A 24,526-nucleotide genomic window follows, 5' to 3' on the forward strand; every position below is an offset into this window, starting at 1 on the left:
CCTGGATTCGTCCGAAAAAAATGACGTTTTGACATTCGTACACCCAGGTTCGTCGTTGAGTACACCATCGCAGGCGCTCCTGTCTGTGATGCACGTCAAGGGTAACAGCAGCCGTGGTCTCCGAGCTGATAGTCCCTGCTGCTGCAAACGTCGTCGAACTGTTCGTGCAGATGGTTGTTGTCTTGCAAACGTCCCCATCTGTTGACTCAGAGTCGAGACGTGGCTGCACGATCCGTTACAGCCATGCGGATAAGCTACCTGTTATCTCGACTGCTAGTGACACGATGCTGTTGCGATCCAGCACAGTTTTCCGTATTACCCTCCTGAACCCACCGATTCCATATTCTGCTAACAGTCATTGGATCTCGACCAACGCGAACAGCAATGTCACGATAGGATTAACCGCAATCGCAATAGGCTACAGTCCGACCTTTATCAAAGTCGGAAACATAATGGTACGCATTTCTCCTCCTTACGCGAGGCATCATAACAACGTTTCACCAGGCAACGACGGTCAACTGCTGTTTGTGTATGAGAAGTCGGATGGAAACTTTCCTCATGTCAGCACGTTGTAGGTGTCGCCACCGGCACCAACCTTGAGTGAATGCTCTGAAAAGCTAATCACTTGCATATCACAGCATCTTCTTCCTGTCGGTTAAATTTAGCGTCTGTAGCAGGTCATCTTCGAGGTGTAGCAATTTAAATGGCGAGTAGTGTAGTAACAGCGGGATGGGTCGGTCAGCAGAGGTCATTGACTTCCAACATACCACTGGATGTCATCTGAGAAACAAATGCACAAGAGACATTTCAGCGTTTCGGAAGCTGCTCAAGTTGACTGTTGGTGATATGATTCTAAACAGAGGACGCAAATAATCAGTCACAGATAAACAAAGACTAGTTATAATTCATGTACTGATGGACAGGGACCGGCCAACATTGTGCAGGGTGGTTGTAGAAACGAGCAGGAGGGGAGTGGAACGAAATGCTCGAGAGTTCCGAAGTGCTATCAGCAGCCCAGCTAGGACAGTGACTCTGACAAGGTAACCTCCCCATCGCACCCCCCTCACATTTAGTTGGCACAGGGATAGGCCATGAAAAACTGAACACAGATCAATCGAGAAAACAGGAAGAAGTTGTATGGAACTATGAAAAAAATAAGCAAAATATACAAACTGAGTAGTCCGTGTGCAAGATATGTCACATTAAGGTATCTGTAATGCAGGAGTAGGTTTAATAATGAATAGGAAAATAGGAAAGCGGGTAAGCTACTACAAACAGCATAGTGAACGCATTATTGTGGCCAAGATAGATACGAAGCCCACACCTACTACAGTAGTACAAGTTTATATGCCAACTAGCTCTGCAGATGACGAAGAAATTGAAGAAATGTATGATGAAATAAAAGAAATTATTCAGATAGTGAAGGGAGACGAAAATTTAATAGTCATGGGTGACTGGAATTCGAGTGTAGGAAAAGGGAGAGAAGGAAACGTAGTAGGTGAATATGGATTGGGGCTAAGAAATGAAAGAGGAAGCCGTCTGGTAGAATTTTGCACAGAGCACAACTTAATCATGGCTAACACTTGGTTTAAGAATCATGATAGACGGTTGTATACATGGAAGAACCCTGGAGATACTAAAAGGTATCAGATAGATTATATAATGGTAAGACAGAGATTTAGGAACCAGGTTTTAAATTGTAAGACATTTCCAGGGGCAGATGTGGACTCTGACCACAATCTATTGGTTATGACCTGTAGATTAAAACTGAAGAAACTGCAAAAAGGTGGGAATTTAAGGAGATGGAACCTGGATAAACTGACTAAACCAGAGGTTGTAGAGAGTTTCAGGGAGAGCATAAGGGAACAATGACAGGAATGAGGGAAAGAAATACAGTAGAAGAGGAATGGGTAGCTTTGAGGGATGAAGTAGTGAAGGCAGCAGAGGATCAAATAGGTAGAAAGACGAGGGCTAGTAGAAATCCTTGGGTAACAGAACAAATATTGAATTTAATTGATGAAAGGAGAAAATATAAAAATGCAGTAAATGAAGCAGGCAAAAAGGAATACAAACGTCTCAAAAATGAGATCGACAGGAAGTGCAAAATGGCTAAGCAGGGATGGCTAGAGGACAAATGTAAGGATGTAGAGGCTTTTCTCACTAGGGGTAAGATAGATACTGCCTACAGGAAAATTAAAGAGACCTTTGGAGATAAGAGAACCACTTGTATGAACATCAAGAGCTCAGATGGAAACCCAGTTCTAAGCAAAGAAGGGAAAGCAGAAAGGTGGAAGGAGTATATAGAGGGTCTATACAAGGGCGATGTACTTGAGGACAATATTATGGAAATGGAAGAGAATGTAGATGAAGATGAAATGGGAGATACGATACTGCGTGAAGAGTTTGACAGAGCACTGAAAGACCTGAGTCGAAACAAGGCCCCCGGAGTAGACAACATTCCATTGGAACTACTGACGGCCTTGGGAGAGCCAGTCCTGACAAAACTCTACCATCTGGTGAGCAAGATGTATGAAACAGGTGAAATACCCTCAGACTTCAAGAAGAATATAATAATTCCAATACCAAAGAAAGCAGGTGTTGACAGATGTGAAAATTACCGGACAATCAGTTTAATAAGCCACCGCTGCAAAATACTAACACGAATTCTTTACAGACGAATGGAAAAAATAGTAGAAGCCGGCCTCGGGGAAGATCAGTTTGGATTCTGTAGAAATACTGGAACACGTGAGGCAATACTGACCTTACGACTTACCTTAGAAGAAAGATTAAGAAAAGGCAAACCAAGGCAAACCTACGTTTCTAGCATTTGTAGACTTAGAGAAAGCTTTTGACAATGTTGACTGGAATACTCTCTTTCAAATTCTAAAGGTGGCAGGGGTAAAATACAAGGAGCGAAAGGCTATTTACAATTTGTACAGAAACCAGATGGCAGTTATAAGAGTTGAGGGACATGAAAGGGAAGCAGCGGTTGGGAAGGGAGTAAGACAGGGTTGTAGCCTCTCCCCGATGTTATTCAATCTGTATATTGAGCAAGCAGTAAACAAAAGAAAAATTCGGAGTAGGTATTAAAATCCATGGAGAAGAAATAAAAACTTTGAGGTTCGCTGATGACATTGTAATTCTGTCAGAGACAGCAAAGGACTTGGAAGAGCAGTTGAACGGAATGGATGGTGTCTTGAAGGGAGGATATAAGATGAAAATCAACAAAAGCAAAACGAGGATAATGGAATGTAGTTGAATTAAGTCGGGTGATGAGGGTATTAGATTAGGAAATGAGACACTTAAAGTAGTAAAGGAGTTTTGCTATTTGGGGAGCAAAATAACCGATGATGGTCGAAGTAGAGAGGATATAAAATGTAGACTGGCAATGGCAAGGAAAGCATTTCTGAAGAAGAGAAATTTGTTGTCATCGAGTATAGATTTAAGTGTCAGGAAGTCATTTTTGAAAGTATTTGTATGGAGTGTAGCCATGTATGGAAGTGAAACTTGGACGATAAATAGTTTACACAAGAACAGAAAAGAAGATTTCGAAATGTGATGCTACAGAAGAATGCTGAAGATTAGATGGGTAGATCACGTAACTAAAGGGGAGGTTTTGAATAGAATTGGGGAGAAGAGGAGTTTGTGGCACAACTTGACCAGAAGAAGGGATCGGTTGGTAGGACATGTTCTGAGGCATTAAGGGATCACCAATTTAGTATTGGAGGGCATCGTGGAGGGTAAAAATCGTAGGGGGAGACCAAGAGATGAATACACTAAGCAGATTCAGAAGGATGTAGGTTGCAGTAGGTACTGGGAGATGAAGAAGCTTGCACAGGATAGAGTAGCATGGAGAGCTGCATCAAACCAGTCTCAGGACTGAAGACCACAACAAACAAGGTATCTGTTCACTGAGGAGCACCGTGGTCCCGTGGTTACCGTGAGCAGCTACGGAACAGAAGGTACCTGGTTCAACCCTCCCTCGAGTGAAAAGTTTTAATTTTTAATTTTCAGACAATTATCAAAGTTCGTGCACTCAGACATGATCAACTTTGCTCTCCAAAATTCCAGGACATTTTCAGATGTGCTTGGACACATGCAGGATTTGACGGTCTACACACGGAAAAACTTGAAAACTTTAAAAACGTTTGTTTTGACAGAGAACAGGGAAAACTGTGCGACTGTGAAACTGTTGCATTCATTTGTTGCCGTTTATGCGACAAACTCAATGTTTTCATCACTTTTTTGGGAGTGATTATCACATCCACAAGATAACCTAAATCGGGCAAGGTAGAAGAATCTTTTTACCCATTCGCCAAGTGTGCAAGTTAGGTGGGTCGACAACATATTCCTGTAATGTGACGCACATGCCATCTCCAGTGTCGTATAGAATATTTCAGGCGTGTTTTCCTGTCGAGGAATCGGTTGACCTATGAATTTGCGATCAAATGTTTTCGGTTCCTATTGGAGAGGCACGTCCTTTCGTCTACTAATCGCACGGTTTTGTGGTGCGGTCGCAAAACACAGACACTAAACTTATTACAGTGAACAGAGACGTCAATGAATGAACGGTCAGATCATAACTTTGCGAAAATAAAGTAAGTAAAATTTTTCCTCGAGGGAGGACTCGAACCAAGGACCTATCGTTTCGCAGTTGCTCACTCTAACCACGGGACCACGGCGCTCTTCGTGTTATATAGTCCAATATGTTGGATATGTTACACTTGGACTACTCAGTTTGTATATTTTGTTTATTTTTTCATAGTTCCACACAACTTCTTCCTGTTTTCTCGATTGATCTGTGTTCAGTTTTTGAAGGCCTATCCACTGTGTCAATTTATAACTAAATCTGAGGGGGGTGCGATGGGGAGGTTCCCTTGTGAGTAGGGAATTTAAAAGAACGGGTTATAAAAGTCAAGTAGCTCCTCATAACCCACACTTTTCTGTAGTAAAAGATAAGCGACACTGTAGGTGGTGTACGGTGGATGACTGGAAACGACTGATTTGGAACGATTAGTCACGCTAGACCATCTGAAAATCCGATGAATGGGTTTGGCGAAAGCCTGCATAATGTGACCTCCTTTCAAATATAGCGCCAAGAGAGAAGCACATTGGAGGTGGTGTTACGGTATAGGGATGTTTCGCGTGTTTGGTATGTGTCCTCCTTATCGCGCTTAAAAAAACGCTAAATCATGAAGGACATGAAGACAAAAACAGCATTGTGAACTGCGAACAATAGAGGAACTTTTGGGAGGCGATGATTTCGTCAGCATTGCAATGCAGACTGTCATAAACCTGTACCTGCGAGGAAATGACATAACATTCCAGAAGTATATTGAGTTGCCCAGATACCAGACCTGAACTCAATGCAACACCTTTAGGATGAGTTAGAATGTGCACGTCACTCCTTCGCCGCTTCCTTCTCTGGCCTACGCACCGGTGGAAAAATGGGCTGCCTTTGAGGGTGCCCCCAGCAGGGATCAAGATTTCACCAAGAGAAAGGTTGCACACACCTTATATTATGTCCACTAACAGATGTACGGATACTATTAATCAGATAGCGTTCAGTTGTACCTCGTGTATAGGAGACAGCAATAACATCCGGACACTAGGTGAAGCATCAACTGGAGACTCCTAGAACCTACAGCTGAAATGGGCACGGCATTGTGCGTATATTCTGAGTGTGATGTCACAGTCAGGGACAGAAAGAAACGATCTTAAATGAGGATGTAGATAGATCCACAGCCCATTGTATTTTTATTTCATTTTACTTCCTGAACGCCGGAAATGTGGTGTTAGAGCTTTAGTGTTTTAACTGCGTGTGTTCAGTTTTGACAGTCAGATGACGAGAGCATTCTCTTCGTAAAGTGCTCTGAACATGTGTGAAACAACATTAAAGTGGGTGAATACTACCCATTATTAGTAATAAAATACAGCCGCTACATCACTTCCCAGAAGTAGGTAATATTAATTGTGATCGCCGGCCGGGGTGGCCAAGCGGTTAAAGGCGCTACAGTCTGGAACTGCGCGACCGCTACGGTCGCATGTTTGAATCCTGCCTCGGGCATGGATGTGTGTGATGTCCTTAGGTTAGTTAGGTTTAAGTTCTAGGGGACTGATGACCTCAGATGTTAAGTCCCATAGTGCTCATAGCCATTTGAACCTTTTTTTTTGTAAATGTGACATTGTCAGCGAAGAAAGAGAACTTACCCATTTACACAGACAGGAGTCACTCAGGTAATGTTACGGCGCTATATTACAATACGACAATAAATCAAAATCAATACACCGTAGATTCACTAAAAGGTCGGTGTTTCTTCTTAATCACTAACAGAATCAAAACATTACGCCACTACAGATTTTTCATTGGAGGACCTGGCGGCAGAATGTCTTGGCTTCTTCGCTGGGGGCTTCGAGACTTCGGCGTCCACAATCAGCTACAGCTTATACGAACTGGCGCTGCATGAGGACATCCAAAGTAATCTGCAGCTGGAGATAGACTCTGTGCTGCAGCGACATGACGGCAATATTACGTACGACGGCATAGCGGAGATGTCCTATCTCGACAAAGTGGTGTCTGGTAAGTTTCATAACTTTCTACCTTTATTCTGTAGTGACATGGACGCTAGAGTTAAAACGGGGACCATGTACAATTTTGTCATTTTTGAGTTTCACTTTGCTTCTTGTAGTCGAGACAGGTAACTGTCAGGAGAATAAACAGTCCATATCGTGCAATGTATATTGCCCCGACATCTGTTAACAGATTTGTGGATTTCTAAGAAGTGAGATATCTGTGTTCAGTAATACGCACTAAGGAAGAAAAAAATAAAAGCGACGCACCACGAGGGAATTATCCGAAGGGGATGGAAATCGGTAGAAAAAATGGTTCAAATGGCTCTGAGCACTATGGGACTCAACTGCTGTGGTCATAAGTCCCCTAGAACTTAGAACTACTTAAACCTAACTAACCTAAGGACATCACACACATCCATGCCCGAGGCAGGAATCGAACCTGCGACCGTAGCAGTCGCACGGTTCCGGACTGCGCGCCTAGAACCGCGAGACCACCGCGGCCGGCAAAATCGGTAGATGTTACGTACATGACAGGCAAACAAATGATTACAATTTCGGAAAGTTTGATGATTTATTCAAGAGAAAGATCTTCACAAATGAACAAGTGAATAAAGCGTTGGTCCACCTCTGGTCCTTGTGTAAGTTTGGTGCTGTTTGACAGAGTTACTGAATGGCCTCCTTAGGGATGTCGTATCAAATTCTGTCATATTGGTGCGTTAGGTCGTCAACATCCCCATCTCGTGGGAGGGCGCCTTCCGCTGTGCTCCAAACTTTCTCAATTGGAGGGAGATATGGTGACCTTGATGCCCAAGATAGGGTTTGGCAGTCACGAAGTCAAGCAGTATAAACGTTCGCTGTGTGCGGACGGGCCTTATCTTGCTGAAATGTAAGGCCAGGATGACTTGCCATGAAGTGCAACAAAACGGGGAGTAGCATACCGTCGACCTTGGGGCTCCTCCAGACACGTCTGCGCTGGTCTCACGGCTCAGTTCGAAGCGCGACTTATCACTGAATACACTTCTACTCCAGTCAATGAAATTGAGTCGAAGACGTGTCTCGAGACGGTCCAGTTAGTGGGTGGATACTAAACGGGCTGTGGTCTTCCATATGGCTAACGAGCTACAGTGATCATGGTGCCGTTTCGTTTCGTAGCTGGACCCCTTTCGTTGTCATCCGCGGCAGCCTTACATACAGCACAGCGGTACCTCGGCGAGATTTACGCCCCGTTTGGTTGCCTTTACGGCAAGATATGGTGGCGTTATCTTTCAGCAAGACAATGCCCGCCGGCAGACGACGAGAGTTTCCACTGCTTGTCTTCGTGCTTCACAAATCTTAAGTTGGGCACCGAGGTAGTCAGATCTCTCTGTAATTGGGAAAATTTGGAGCATTGTGGGTAGTGGCCTCTAACCAGGTCAGCATTTGTAAAACGTCAATTGGACGGAATTTGCCACGACATTCCTCAACAGGAGATCCAACCAGTCTGTTGATGAATGCCAAGCCGAATAACCGCTCGCATAAGGCCCAAAGAAGGGCCAGCTCGTTATTGACTTGCTCAGTTTCTGAAGCTCTTTCTACTGAATAAATAATCTACTTCTTCTGTACTGAAATTCTTTGTCTGTACAAGTACATCTCATCTACCCATTTTGGTCCCATTCGGAAAATTCCTTCGTAGTATGTGGTTTTTTCCCTTAGAGTGTCTTCTTAGCATGTCCACTGAATGTTAAGTGTGGCGGAGTGTGTTTCGAAGTCTCACATTTGTAGTACTTCCGGAAGTGATACAAGTAATGAAAAAGACAATCACTAATTTGTATGCATTCCAAGTTTTAAATTAATGTTTATGATTTGTGTGATACTGGATAGGAGTGTAATTTCAGCATTTAGTTTCACATTGAAATTGTCTGTATTGTTTTTTTTTTTTTTTTTTTTTTTTTTGTGAGAACATAATTACAGCCATTTCAGGAATGGGCATGACGACCAACTTTTAATATACACTCCTGGAAATGGAAAAAAGAACACATTGACACCGGTGTGTCAGACCCACCATACTTGCTCCGGACACTGCGAGAGGGCTGTACAAGCAATGATCACACGCACGGCACAGCGGACACACCAGGAACCGCGGTGTTGGCCATCGAATGACGCTAGCTGCGCAGCATTTGTGCACCGCCGCCGTCAGTGTCAGCCAGTTTGCCGTGGCATACGGAGCTCCATCGCAGTCTTTAACACTGGTAGCATGCCGCGACAGCGTGGACGTGAACCGTATGTGCAGTTGACGGACTTTGAGCGAGGGCGTATAGTGGGCATGCGGGAGGCCGGGTGGACGTACCGCCGAATTGCTCAACACGTGGGGCGTGAGGTCTCCACAGTACATCGATGTTGTCGCCAGTGGTCGGCGGAAGGTGCACGTGCCCGTCGACCTGGGACCGGACCGCAGCGACGCACGGATGCACGCCAAGACCGTAGGATCCTACGCAGTGCCGTAGGGGACCGCACCGCCACTTCCCAGCAAATTAGGGACACTGTTGCTCCTGGGGTATCGGCGAGGACCATTCGCAACCGTCTCCATGAAGCTGGGCTACGGTCCCGCACACCGTTAGGCCGTCTTCCGCTCACGCCCCAACATCGTGCAGCCCGCCTCCAGTGGTGTCGCGACAGGCGTGAATGGAGGGACGAATGGAGACGTGTCGTCTTCAGCGATGAGAGTCGCTTCTGCCTTGGTGCCAATGATGGTCGTATACGTGTTTGGCGCCGTGCAGGTGAGCGCCACAATCAGGACTGCATACGACCGAGGCACACAGGGCCAACACCCGGCATCATGGTGTGGGGAGCGATCTCCTACACTGGCCGTACACCACTGGTGATCGTCGAGGGGACACTGAATAGTGCACGGTACATCCAAACCGTCATCGAACCCATCGTTCTACCATTCCTAGACCGGCAAGGGAACTTGCTGTTCCAACAGGACAATGCACGTCCGCATGTATCCCGTGCCACCCAACGTGCTCTAGAAGGTGTAAGTCAACTACCCTGGCCAGCAAGATCTCCGGATCTGTCCCCCATTGAGCATGTTTGGGACTGGATGAAGCGTCGTCTCACGCGGTCTGCACGTCCAGCACGAACGCTGGTCCAACTGAGGCGCCAGGTGGAAATGGCATGGCAAGCCGTTCCACAGGACTACATCCAGCATCTGTACGATCGTCTCCATGGGAGAATAGCAGCCTGCATTGCTGCGAAAGGTGGATATACACTGTACTAGTGCCGACATTGTGCATGCTCTGTTGCCTGTGTCTATGTGCCTGTGGTTCTGTCAGTGTGATCATGTGATGTATCTGACCCCAGGAATGTGTCAATAAAGTTTCCCCTTCCTGGGACAATGAATTCACGGTGTTCTTATTTCAATTTCCAGGAGTGTATATTTAAACCTGTGTTCCCTTGTAACAAAAAAAGAGAATTGTCAAATATACATTAAATTTAAAACTGATAACCGGATTGCAAACGAAGAATGAAGTTAAACACTGACAAACCCTCATGAGCTGCAAGAGGTAGCGAAAGGGGCCCTAGAAAAGCTAAATGACCACAAGAAACTTCCGCCTTGCATAGTGCTTGTGTACCGTACTTTCTGCCTGAATCTAAAATCGGAGAATATTTACGATCAAGAGTTTCTAAAGATGGAGATAGTGAACCAACATCTCCTGTAGAATAACGACGGGAATGCTTTGGTTTTTGTAAATATTTAGATATGTTATCCATATGAATTTAAACACTTCCGATGGCCACTCTCCAGTGAGCATATCTGGGATGCCTTGCAACGTACTGTTCAGAACATATCTCCACCGCCTCGTACTCTTACGGGTTTATGGACTACCTTGCAGGGTTCATGGTGTCAGCTCCCTCCAGCACTACTCCAGACATTAGTCGAGTCCATGCCACGTCGTGTTGCGGCACTTCTGTGCTCTCGCGGGGCCATAGACGATGTTAGACAGATTTACCAGTTTCTTTGGCTCTTCTGTGTATCTTTCATTTTAGACAAATGTAAATTAGATGAGTATAAATGGAATAGAATTAAGCTGAAAAGGACGTCTCAAGTAGGATGGTAAATATTTACTAAACTGGCCTTTTGTGACAGGTTGAAGCTGTGTCAGTTTTAAAGCTGGTGCCATTGAGTGATTCGAGGCCTCAACTGCAGATGTGAAGTGGAAACGGGCGCCTGCTGGAAGAGTTAAATTTGGCGGCGTTGTCGCGTAAAACGGCAGGAATACCAGACGGACGGGATTGTGTTTCGAAGACAAGAAAGACGCTCTCTCGTACTTTCCTGGCCTGTAGTTGATCCAGTATTCTGCATAAATGGAATGGCCACAACTCGAAACAGACGTGATAGTCGCCCGGTTGGCATGGTATGAAGCACGAGGGTATGATCTTGCCTTCACGTCTGTACTGGGTCTGTGCGGTGGATCCAAATGGCTGACGGAGACTAGTCACATGGTCTCACCGCAGAACTGTTCAGTATTTGAACTGAGATACTGACACACCGTCTAAAGGTTTGGGTGAAAATTTCGCTAAGCTACTGTACGTTTGTGATCTTCGTCCAGAGGAACTCGACTGATTTACGAAGGTCTCTTTCAATCGACGACATCGAATTACAAGGGAAGTGAACTGTTTGAGCTGGACAAAAGTTTCGAATTTGAATTCTACTGCGGGACATCTGTTCACGAACGTTAATATTTTTACTTTAGGTTGACACCACAAAGCTCTCGAAATCTTCGGAGGGCTATAAGAGTTTGCGATCATCGGCGTATTTAGCTAGCTGATATACCATGTTCCCAGCCCACTTTCTTCCATAGATTTAACATGTTATGCATCATAATTGAAAAGAACGCATACATGGTATGCAATATTCTCAACTTGTAGAATCTGATGGATATTGATATAGAGCTGTCCAAATTAGTTGCAGGACAGTAATTATTTGAACAGTTTGACACTGGTGTACACACGTATGTACATTACTGTCTTGTCCTACAGATTATTATGTATGAAAGAATATAGTATTCCGAAAGTTTAGCAGTCACAATAGTGAACCTTCGCCCATACTGTATGAGAACCGGATTGACCCCTCCAACAGGTGTCAGCCGGCACTGCAGTGGTGAGTTGTGCTGTTTAACTCTAGATGCGAGTAGCCTCTGACTCCGTGCCCTCTTCTTGCTTTCTGGCAGAGACGCTCAGGAAGTACCCTCCGCTGTGTTTCCTGAACCGCGACTGCGTGGAGCCCTACAGGATCCCGGACAGCGACGTCGTCGTGGACAGAGGAACGGGAATCCTCGTCAGCCTCTTCGGCCTCCACTACGACCCGGAGCACTTCCCTGACCCAGAGCGCTACGACCCCGAGAGGTTCTCAGAAGAGCAGAAGGCCAAGAGGAACCCTTACGTGTACCTTCCATTCGGGGACGGGCCTCACATCTGCATTGGTTTGTTGCCTACAGTTGTTCTATCATTGTTCATGATACAGATTAATATAAGTACACAACTATAGCTAGAAGTATCAGCAGTGTAGACAATAAAACATAGATAAAGAAATGTACTCTACACTTAAGTTTATTTTACGAGCTTTCAGGATGCTGGAGTAGATTACGTCAGCAACTTGTGTTAATCAGCAGAAAGAAAAACCAGTCCGAGCTGCAAATTTTCACTTTTTATTCCTCCGATGACTAGTTTCGGACGGAGGCTCATTTTAAAATCATCATAACATTGTCGAAAATGCCATCTCCGAATATGTCAAAAAATGTAGAATGAACATTTACAGTGCATACAGGGAACAGTTACCTGTATGCACTGAAAATCTTCATTGGACATTTTTAAAATCTTCGCAACTGCCATTTTCGACAATGTTATGATGATTTGGAAGTGGGTCTCGGCCCGAAATTAATCGTCGAATGAATAAAAAGTAAATATTTGAAGCTTGGACTGGTTTTTCGTTCTCCTAAGTTTAGTTGGTTTGTTGTGTGTTTTCCTGGATCAGATACACTATAGTTTGAAAGGTTTCCTCGAGTAGACTGTTTGCTTGATATTTACAGAGCTGGATTTATATCCACTTATCAGTGTTTATGACGAACTGAACTACTTCAAAGTTTACCACAGAGAATGAAGTATCATACGTTAGAAATACTACCATGTAATAGAAAAAGTTTGAATCACATATTTTCTTTAGTTATAATAGGCACACTGGATGAAAGGTACCAGACAAAGCGAGCACGCTCAGGGGAAACTCAGCTTGTTCTTTTCTCGCATGATATCCTGCAAACGAAGGATTAGGGGTAGTAGGTGGATTCCCTACTCTTAGATTTCCGCAAAGCGTTTAACACGGTGACCCACTACAGACGTTTAACGACGGTAGTAGTATCTGGAATAGGCGCCCAGACATGCGAGTGGCTGAAAGGTTTTTAAGTGACAAAACTCAGTACGTCGTCCTCGGCGACCAGTCTTCATCGAAACAGGGGTATCGTCATGAGTGCGCGGGGAAGTTGATAGACGGACACGAAGAGTGGCAGTCTGAGGCTGTTTGCTGATGACGTTGTGTTGTAAGGCGTGAGGTGTCGTCGTCGAGAAACTGTAGGAGCACACAATCGCTAATCGCTGTGATGAATGGCACTTTGCTCTGAATATAGAAAAATGAAAGTTAATGCACATAATTAGGGAGGACAATCCCGTAATGTTCGGATACAACATTGGTAGTATACTACTTGACACAGTCACATCGATTAAATATGTAGGTGTAGCGTTGCAAAGCGACCCGAAATGGAAAGAGCACGTAAGGACGGTAGTAGGGAAGGCAAATGGTCGACCTCGGTTTATTGGGAGAATCTGACGAAAGTGTCGTTCATGTTTAAAGGGGACGCCAAATACACTTGATACATCAAAAAGACTAGTTCATCTGCCTAATATCGTGTATGACTTCCACGAGCAAGCAAAAGTGCCGCAACACGACGTGGCATGTACTCGACTAATATCTAAAGTAGTGCTGGAGGTAACAGACACCATGACCCGTGCAGGTATCTTCTGAACAGCACGTTGCAGGGCATCCCAGACATGCTCAATAATGTTCATATCTGGGAAGTCTGGTTGCCAGCGGAAATGTTTTAACTCAGGAGAGTGTTCCTAGAGTCACTCTGTAGCAATTCTGGACGTGTGGGGTGTCGCATTGTCCTGCTGGTATTACCAAAGTCCGTCGGAATGCACAATTGACATGAATGTAGGTGGTCAGGCAGGATCTTTACATACGTTTCAACTGTCAGAGTCGTATCTAGCCGTATCAGGGGAGCCAATCACTCCAACTGTCCACAACCCACACGCCATTACGGAGCCTCCAACAACTTGAACAGTCCCCTGCTGACATGCAGGGTCCATGGATTCACGAGGTTGTCTCCACACCAGTACACGTCCATTATCTCGATACAATTTGAAACGAGACCCCGTTCGACCAGGCATCATGTGTCCAGTCAGCAACAGACCAATGTCGGTGTTGACGGGCCCAGGCGAGGCGTAAAGCTTTGTGTCGCGGTCATCAAGGGTACACGAGTGAGACTTCGGCTCCGAAAGGCACATCGATGATGTTTCGTTGAATGATCCGGATGCTGACACCTGTTGATGGCCAGGCATTGAAATCTGCAGCAATTTGCGGATTGGTTGCACTTCTGTCACGTTGAACGATTCTCTTCAGTGGTCGTAGGTCCCGTTCTTGCAAGATCTTTTTCCAGCCGCGGCGATGTCGGAGATTTGATGTTTTAAAGGACTGCTGATATTCACGGTACACTCGTGAAATGGTCGTATGGGACATCCGCACTTCATCGCTATATCGCAGATACTGTGTCCCATCACTCGTGCGCCGACTATAACAACACGTTCAAACTCTCTTAAATCTTGATAACGTGCCATTGTAGCAGCAGTAACAGATCTAACAACTGCGTCAGACAATTTCTGTCTTATATAGTCGTTGCCGACTGCAGCGCCGAATTAGTCTGTTTACGTATCTCTGTATTTGAATATGCATTCCTATACCAGTTTCATTCGCACTTCAGTGTACAACACAAATGCGACCCATTCTTGGGCACTGCTCTAATGTTCAGGTTTCCCACCGAGCCGGGTTAAAGGAAGACGTTGAAACAATTCAGAAGCGGGTTGCTAGATCTGTTACCGAACAACAGGCGAGTATTACAGAGATGCTTCGTGAACTCGAGCAGTAAACCCTGGAGGGAAAATGAGGTTCTGTTCCTGGACCTCTATTGAAAAAGTTTTGAGAATAAGCATTTGAAGCTGAGTGCAGACCGATTCTAATATCACCAACGTACATTTCGCGTAAGGGCCATGAAGATAGGAGAACTTGGGGTCCATATGGGGGCATGTAGAAAGTCGCTTTTCCATCGATCTGTTTGCGGGTGGAAAAGGAATGAATACTGCTAGTAGTGCTTAAGTTACCCTCCGCCACGCAACATACCGTTTCCTGCGAAGTATGTATCTAGCTATAAATGTAGATGCAGATACAGATGAAACTATGTCACCATCAGTAGACATCCTGCAAATACCATAAATCAGCTCATCTGCTCTTAATAATGGCGAGTATTTGATCTACAAGTTTCTGGAAACATCCCAATAAAGCCGTTTCTTGACTTCTCAGCGCTGAAACAAATTATATGTCACTTCCTGGCAGATTAAGACTGTGTGCCCGACCGAGACTCGAACTCGGGACCTTTTGCCTTTCGCGGGCAAGTGCTCTACCATCTGAGCTACCGAAGCACGACTCACGCCCGGTACTCACAGCCTTACTTCTGCCAGTATCTCACCTCATACCTTCCAAACTTTACAGAAGTTCTCCTGCGAACCTTGCAGAACTAGCACTCCTGAAAGAAAGGAAATAGCGGAGACATGGCTTAGCCACAACCTGGGGGATGTTTCCAGAATGAGATTTTCACTCTGCAGCGGAGTGTGCGCTGATATGAAACTTCCTGGCAGATTAAAACTGTGTGCCCGACCGAGACTCGAACTCCTTTCTTTCAGGAGTGCTAGTTCTGCAAGGTTCGCAGGAGAACTTCTGTAAAGTTTGGAAGGTAAGAAGCGAGATACTGGCAGAAGTAAGGCTGTGAGTACCGGGCGTGAGTCGTGCTTCGGTAGCTCAGATGGTAGAGCACTTGCCCGCGAAAGGCAAAGGTCCCGAGTTCGAGTCTCGGTCGGGCACACAGTTTTAATCTGCCAGGAAGTTTCATATCAGCGCACACTCCGCTGCAGAGTGAAAATCTCATTCTGGAAACATCCCCCAGGCTGTGGCTAAGCCATGTCTCCGCTATATCCTTTCTTTCAGGAGTGCTAGTCCTGCAAGGTTCGCAGGAGAACTTCTGTAAAGTTTGGAAGGTGGGAGGCGAGATACTGGCAGAAGTAAGGTTGTGAGTACCTGGTGTGAGTCGTGCTTCGGTAGCTCAGATGGTAGAGCACTTGCCCGCGAAAAGCAAAGGTCCCGAGTTCGAGTCTCGGTCGGGCACACAGTTTTAATCTGCCAGGAAGTTTTATCAGCGCACACTCCGCTGCAGAGTGAAAATCTCATTCTGGAATTTATATGTCGTCAGAATTTTTTGCGCACGTACGAACTTCATTACACCATGTATTAGGCCTACATTACTGACCAGTTTCTGACTGTATAGTAAAATACAGACAGCCTACGGTGGACACAAGAAATAGTTTTAGCATTCAGAAATTACATCGAGGTTTGACACCCACACATGAAGAAATTAATGCCATTAACTGAGGGTTGGAGCCAGTAATACTCTTAAATTTCAGGAAATTTCTACGTTTCACCTGCTGTTCAAAACAGTCGCAGACTTTTGTATGACACTAAGTGCTTGGGAGATTGAACGGACCAGTCGAGGTGTATTAGGATTCGTGAAAATCCAACAAAGGCGGAAAGTGTGTATGTGGACCCGTCAACACGGCTATTGTAATCTTGGGGGACTGGAGAGTCCACAGCATACTGTTAATGAACATGGACAAGGAACGGGAACAACTGATCACCGAGCAAGTTGAAATATACATCCTGGTTCATACTCACGATATGCTATATTAGTGGGCCCAAGTCACAGTACGAAAAACAATCCCAAAAACTGTAGAACTACCTCCTGCCTCTATATTCAGGGACTTAAATGTTTCATTCGAAAGACTATGTATTCGATTCCTTCCATCATTCAAAAGAGACATACTCGCGACCCGTCGGACCGCACTATTCTCCTCGAGTCAGTTGCTCACTAGTTTTCGTGTCATTTGGCACAATGAAGATGTTCAGCTTTGCGTGCCACTGTGAACAATGGACCTATGCGGAGTGTACGATTTCGAATGTCCATTGCACGCCGTACCCTGTGCGAAGACTGGACGAAATGGACCTGCAGTCATTGACAGCGGCAGTTCCAGTGAGTTTTGAAACTGTCACTGACAAGTCGTGCCGATCGGTTGGTTTTTTGATTTGGGGGAGGGGACCAAACTGCGAGGTCATCGGTCCCATCGGATTAGGGAAGGATGGCGAAAGCAAGTTGGCCGTTCCCTGTCGAAGAAACTATCCCAGCATTTGCCCGAAGCGGTTTAGGGAAATCACGGAAAACCTAAATGAAGATGGCCGGACGAGGGTTAGAACCGTCGTCCTCCCAAATGTGAGTCCAGTGTGCTAATAACTGCGCCACCTAGCTCAGTCCCGATCATAATGAAAGAAATGTTTGCTGCATTGGCCGCTTTTTATTTCTGCTTCATTTTTATTCTGTATACTATCAAATTTGGGCTGTGCAGCAGAACTGAAGCAAAATTTTTCACCCGTTAAACAAATATGTTTCGAAAAACTGGACATATTTGGCACAGGGAGTTATCCGCGACCCTTATGTAACCAAAATAGTATTATTCTACTCTGTCACTCTTTGTTTTTAATTCTGGCAATCTCTTCCATCAACTGATGTGCTCGATTTGAAAGCGCGTGATTACTGCTAAGATTTTTGAATTGCAGTAGTAGCTTATTGAAAATGGATGCAGCAGTATGCTGCACACCTTTCTGCACAAGAGTTAAGGAAGACCGATCCAAATGCACTTTTTATTTCTGCCGAGTTTTAACAGAGTGAAAGCTGCTTATTCTTGAGAATAAGCTAATATTGTTGACAAGAAATGACGGTAAGGAATATATATTGAGAGACCAATGTCAAAATACCCAGAGTCGTGAACAGGGGTCGACAAGTGCTTCGTGGACTTTCACCACTTATTGCCCGAACCACCCGTTTCTGAGCCAAAAATATCCTTTTAGAATCGGAAGAGTTACCACGAAAAATAATACCATACGACATAAGCGTATGAAAATAAGCAAAGTAGACTAATTTTCGTGTCGATCGACGACTCGCTTCAGATACCGTTCAAATAGTAAAAATGGAAGCAGTAAGTCTTTGAACAAGATCCTGGACATGGGCTTTCCACGACAGTTTACTAACTATCTGAACACCTAGAAATTTGAACTGTTCAGTTTCACTAATCATATGCCCATTCTGTGAAATTAAAAAGTCAGGTTCTGTTGAATTTTGTGTTAGAAACTGTAAAAACTGAACCTTACTGAGATTTAGCGTTAGTTTATTTTCTAAAAGCCATGAACTTAGGTCATGAACTGTTCTATTTGAAACCAAGCCTATGTCACACACAACATCCTTTACTACCAAGCTAGTATCATCAGCAAACAGAAATATTTTAGAAGTTACCCATAATACTAGTGGGCACATCGATTATGTAAATATGGAACAGGAGTGGCCCCAACACTGATCCCTGGGGCATCCCCAATTGACCACACCCCACTCAGACCCCACGTCACAGCCATTCTCGACACTGTGAGTAATGACTTTTTGCTGTCTGTTGCTAAAGTAAGAGGTCAACCAATTGTGAGCTATTCCCCGTATTCCATACTGGTTCAACTTCTGGAGCAATATTTTGTGATCAACACATTCAAATACCTTAGTTAAATCAAAAAATATGCCAAGCTTTCGAAATCTTTTGTTTAACCCATCCAGTACCTCACAGAGAAAAGAGAATATAGCATTTTCAGTTGTTAAGCGACTTCTACAGCCGAACTTTAGAGTTGATAGCAAATCGTGTGATATAAAATGATCAATTATCCTTACATACACAGCCTATTCAATAACTTTAGCAAACAGTGATGACGTAGAAATTGATGTAAAATTGTCTACGTTATCCTTTTCTCCCTTTTTATAAAGCGGCTTCACTAAAAAGTACTTTAATCGTTCAGGAAACCAACCATTCCTCAAGGAAAAATTACAAATGTGGATAAATACAGGGATAACGTTTGCAGCACAGTACTTTAATATTCTCCTACGCACTCCATCATGACCACGAGAGTACTTCAGTGAATTATTTATTAATTCAATCTCCCCCTTTTCTGTATCACACAGGAGCATTCCAGACATCAATCTCGGAAAGGCATTTGCCATGAGAGTTATATGATTCCCTGTAGAAGTTAAATTTTTATTTAATTCACCAGCTATGCTCAGAGTCTGTTCAGATTTCACTCCAGTCGCATTAGAGAGCGCTAGTAGCGCCACTACGACGATGAAAATCAGGTTTGCTTTAAATGCGCACTGTAACAGTCGTGAGTGTCAGTTACCTTTGAGGTTGGACGTGGTGGGTTGATGTTAGTCAAGTATGCCTTTCAGGCGACAAAGACGCCGTTCTGAGCACATCACTGAGTTTAAATGCGGCCGTGTAGTGGGGCTATGAAAAGCTGGGTGTTCCTTCTACGATATTGTAGAAAAACGTGACAGGAGTGTAGCCACGTTACATGATTGCTTGCAGCGGCGGTCACGAGAATGTACGGGCGCAAGGAGACCAGGCTCCAGAAGCCCATGTAGCACTACGCAGAGGGAAGACCATCGTGTTCGGCGTATGGCTCTGGTGCATCGTACTGTACCTGCAGCAGAAATCTGAGCAGCAGTTGCCATCACAGTGGCACAAAGAACTGTTACAAACTATTTTCTTCAAGGACAGACTCGAGCCAGACGCGTTGTAGCTTACGTTGCACTGACTCCAAATCGGCGCCACTTGTGGCTTCACTGGTGTCAATAGAGAGCTGATTCGAGGGCAGGGTAGAGGCCCGATGAAAGCTGATTCTGTATCGGTGCCGTTGATGGCTGTTTCTATGTCGGAAGGAGACCAGTCGAGGATCTGCAACCAGCCTGTGCTGTAATTCGTGAGCAGCAGTCCACGGGGTTTTCAACTGGATACTATCGCTCACATACCGCTGCTGTAGAGCAACACGCTGTACAGAGTGTCGACATGTTGCCGTGGCCTGCTCGATCACCAAATTTGTCTCTAATACAGCACATATGAGTCATCATCGAACAACTTCAGCGTTATCCACAAACAGCATTAACCGTCCCTGCACTGACAGTTCAAGTGCAACGGACATGGAAGTTTATAGCACAAACTGACTCCGGCACCTGTACAACACAATACATGCATTCTTGCATTCAACATTCTGACGATTACGCCGGGTATTATTGTACCAGCATTTCACATTTGCAGTGGCATATCTATCGCTTATATGAACGTGTGATCATGCAATGTTAAGCACTTAAATACGTTACATAGACAAATGTGTTCCAAAAATTTCATTACTGTACATTAATTGTTTTTGGTGTTGCTATTTTTTCCGTCAGTTTCGGGAGACGTACATAAATCTGCATCAGGACGTGCGCATGTGTGTTTGAACCTTTCATCTGCCCTGTGGCAGGATGCGAATATTTTCGAACGCCGTCCCCCTTGCCACAAGGGCCCACGTATGCACGTAGTGGGAGGTAACATCTTGTGGGAACTGTTTACAAGGGCTGGAGGTTGGCTCCTGATAGGCCTGCCATACCTATAAACGACGAATGCACAACAGCCTACTTCACCAAGCCCAATGGCTCCTCCACTGTTGGTCGTTATCAGTTGATTTGCTATTCTACGATCACTTACCTCAATAAATATTATTTCGGTTTTCATACCAGTACTGACAGCGGAATCTTAGTGTATTTCGTGTCGGTGAATTTAGTATTTCAGCTTGTTCGGGGCCGACCTCCGTTTGTTTTTATGTTCACTGAGTAATCGTATTGGTCGAAAGGTTTAATGCTTTATCAACAACTTTCGATAGTTTCTGAACTCGTATACAAATGATGTCGTAGGAAAATCACCGGCAAGATCATGAGAATCTCTTCCTGTGAACTGTACCTAAGATATAATCTACAACACGGGGCATAATATAGTTCTAAGTTCCCAAAATCACGGATCATGCACATATCTGTAATTCTAATAACTTGTATTTTCCTGTACCTAATTCCTAGTTGCATGTTCGCTTCACTCACATTTATTCTTATTAGTTCTGCAATTTTCAGAATGATTAATGCACTTAAAAGTTGTACACATTTTCATATTTCTAAAGTACCTGAAGAGCAAAGGCAAAACATGTATTTGAATTATTTCATTGTCAAATCCCATGCGCTATCCAGATACCTGGAATCTTAATCTGACGAAAGTTATAGGCAAACAGATCTGACGTTCTCTTTTCACTTTGCAGGTAAGAGACTCGGTTTGCTGCAGACCAAAGTGGGACTTGTGAACATCCTGTCCAAGTGCAGCGTGCGACCTACGGAGAGGACGACCAGGCACGTCACCTACAACAGCAGGGGTCTAATGCTCGTGCCCACAAAGGAAATCGAACTGAAATTTGTGAAACGATGATTGGAAATTCAGTACCAGCCAGCCAGAATCTTAAAGACACTCTGTGGCTGAATCGTCTGATTACTTTGCAGCAGTACTGTTTTTAATAATAAAATACACTTACAAAGCCATTTTCACACATTTATATTGCTCCTCCCATTACGGACAGTGTCGCCAAAGCTTACAGTGATTGCTGCACAGTGCTCAACGCAGGCTCAACTCTCGTATTCAGATCACTGAACTTTCTCTCTGCCTCCACAAGCAGATTGTACCATTCTGGAAATAAACTGCAACTTTTTGCATGAGTACACAATGTTTTCAACTCACCTGTCCGTGACTAAAAATATTATCGGTTTAGTTAACTGCATCAGATAAGACTGCTGTATCCATCATTCAACCATACCAAGCTTTACCAGTGTAGCTTCTAAAAACTACTTCTTATATAAGGGCAGTCCAATGAAAAGGTGAGAGGTTGAAAAAGTAAGTAAACTGTTCATTATTTCAAAATTAATGGCGATAACTGTTCATAAATTCATCACACTGTGAGACAAGGAGGTCAATACCCTCATTGAAAAATGTTTGCTGTTGCCTACGAAGCCCTGATTGAACCCAGGCGTCCACCACTTCGTCCGAAGCAAATAGCCGACGGCCACGAATGTCCTTCTCCCGGATCCAAAAATATGGAAATCAAATCGGGAGTGATCGGGACTGTATGGAAGTCGTTTAAGGGTTTCCCAGCGAAACTTCTGCTGTGCAGTCGATACAGTCTTGGCAACATGTGAGCGGGTATTATTAACCTGAAACATAATGGTGTCCGTCTACCACGTACCGCTGTGTGTTGATTGTTTCTCCATGTTCCAGAAAGTTAATCAACAGTCGGTCGTGGTACCCAAAGAAAATAAATGGTCATCGTGAGTTTCTCGGACCAAGCATGCCTGTAGAAGTTTCGCTGGAAAGACCTTACACATTCGCCATACAATTATGATCTTTCCCTATGCGAGTGCTACACTTTTGGAGCCCTGAAGAATGACATTCGCGGCCGTCGATTTGCTTCGACGACGGGGCACACGCCTGGGTGCAATTAAGATCTCTTGGTCAATCGCTAACATTTTTCCACGAAGGCGTTCACCGTCTTTTCTCACGGTTTGATAAATGTATTAACATCTAGGGTGATTGGTTATGAAATAGTAAACAATTTTCTTACTTTTTTTCGTTGTATCTAGTTTTCAGTCGTCTGCCCATTACATACATCTGTGACTCAGTAAAATGTGTGTGACCCATACAATAACTGTTATTGTAGGTAAAATGTTAATAATAACAGTAATAACAATAATAAACACAGCAGCTTGCCGTGGCGATCCGAGAGAGAGTGTTAAGTATGCACAACAATGAGAAGCACTTTCTGAAAGTTTAAATGAATTACAGAAGCAGTAAAATGAGCATTTGGACCCATGAATTGAACACGTAATGACATGATGGAGGGACAGGATGGTGGTATGTGTGCTAAGAGGACAGGGAATAACTATCGTACGAAATTGGTGTAGTCTAGAATAATGTTTGCGGTTGAGAGAATGAAATTGTATTTCTTTATTACGACTATTGCAGACAGTTGTAGAGGCAAGTTAACGTAAGTCACATACGGAGGACATTGACAGACGCTCTTTAATAGCAGAGATGGATCATCACACCAAAGAAAACTTGTCAGTCTAAGGTGAATGTGTGCGCAGTCGATATTGATCGTTACGAACTCCCCATACTTCCGTGGTACTAGAAGGAGCTGCAGAGATTAAAAATTGTAGAGGAAGACAGAGACTGGAATACAGCCAACAAATACCTGAAGGCATAGGGCGCAATTGTTACTCTTAGTCGAAAAACTTGGTACAAGAAAGGAATTCGTGCCGATCCTCATCGAACCAATCAGAAAGCTGAGGACTCAAAAAATAAATAAATAACTAAATAAAAGAAACTACAAATAAAGTTGAAAACTCAATACAGTTCCATTTATGTTGTTTTCTAGTTTCATACTTGATACCACACTCTACATTTGACACTTTTACAAAATGATTTCTTGTTATTTGTTCTATTTCTTTACTCCTAGAATTAAAATCCATTCCTTCGTTTCCTTTCTGACAATGACAGCACTAATTACATGTCAATAGGACGTCCCATTCTGTAGTTACTTTAATAATATTTTTTTACTTTTGATCTACTGAATACATTTGTGTAACAGGTCGTGTCTAGAGCACTTGCTTTTACAATTTACTACTTTTCAGCACAATAATAATTAGAATAAAGTAATAATAACAATGGCAATAGTCATAAGGATTAGTAAAAGCAAAAATATTATGTGTTGGTGGCAATATTAATTGAGAGAATATTTGTGTGTGTATTGGGTAAAAAATAAAGAAAATATAAGTTTAAAAGAAGAAAATGAAAAACTGATTCTTTAACGTGTATTTACCATAATCCTTCAAATGTGACTTTGCATAACGGTCGTCACTTCATACAGAAGTGGCATCGCCTGAAGTGATAGGTCGCTGCTCGTTGTTAGTGCTGCAACAGTGTTGTATGCATCAATGACTTCGGATGTGGGGTCAAATTCACCTATTACTGCAGCACCGAAACTAATGCCACCATCACATGACCCTAGATCTTTCCAGCAAATAAAATTCCTTCACCATATCCGTCAGTTGTAACAGTCTGCAACATAATTAGTCTCAGAGACAGGCGACTATGGCCTGGTGGTAATATTAGAAGTAGCAGACTAGCTGTCAGTGGAACACACTGCGGACAGCTCTGTCTGGCCATCTCCTCATGGCGGAGTGGACCAGGCTGTTGCGATATCGTCATGTAGGGGAAGGACACTTACAAGTAACCTCTTCAATACATGGTAGCAAAAGGCCAATGATGAATATGGCATTCGACGCCCCACATATTGTCTACCGTGAGACCACAATAATAGCCGCTATGGCAGCAGGGGGTGGGACTGGAGGTATCCAATGGAGCACAACATGAAGCTACGGAGTGTTGTTGAATTGCTGATTCAACGAGTAACTCGCAACACTGCTACAGTACTAGTGGTGCTGATACAAAGCAGAGCAATGTCAACGATAAACAAAACATTACATTATATCTGAAACAGCAGTAGCTGAAGTTGACAATTCGTCAGAAAGGAACCCAAGCAATTTCA

At 44.0% G+C, this 24,526-nt stretch overlaps 1 protein-coding gene across 1 annotated transcript in view; it reads left to right on the top strand.

Annotated features, from left to right (window-relative positions):
- LOC126234818 (cytochrome P450 6k1-like) overlaps window positions 1–23,492 on the top strand; it is a 31,332-nt gene extending 7,840 nt beyond the window's left edge. Inside the window, exons 2-4 of the mRNA XM_049943563.1 lie at window positions 6,359–6,580; window positions 11,784–12,035; window positions 21,194–23,492. Of these exons, the coding sequence (XP_049799520.1) occupies window positions 6,359–6,580; window positions 11,784–12,035; window positions 21,194–21,357 (638 nt within the window). The 3' untranslated portion in view covers window positions 21,358–23,492. The remainder of the gene's footprint in view (window positions 1–6,358; window positions 6,581–11,783; window positions 12,036–21,193) is intronic.
- Window positions 23,493–24,526: the final 1,034 nt, after the last annotated feature.

The sequence above is a fragment of the Schistocerca nitens genome, chromosome 2 (assembly GCF_023898315.1).
Source record: "Schistocerca nitens isolate TAMUIC-IGC-003100 chromosome 2, iqSchNite1.1, whole genome shotgun sequence".
Taxonomy (NCBI): Eukaryota; Metazoa; Arthropoda; class Insecta; order Orthoptera; family Acrididae; genus Schistocerca; species Schistocerca nitens.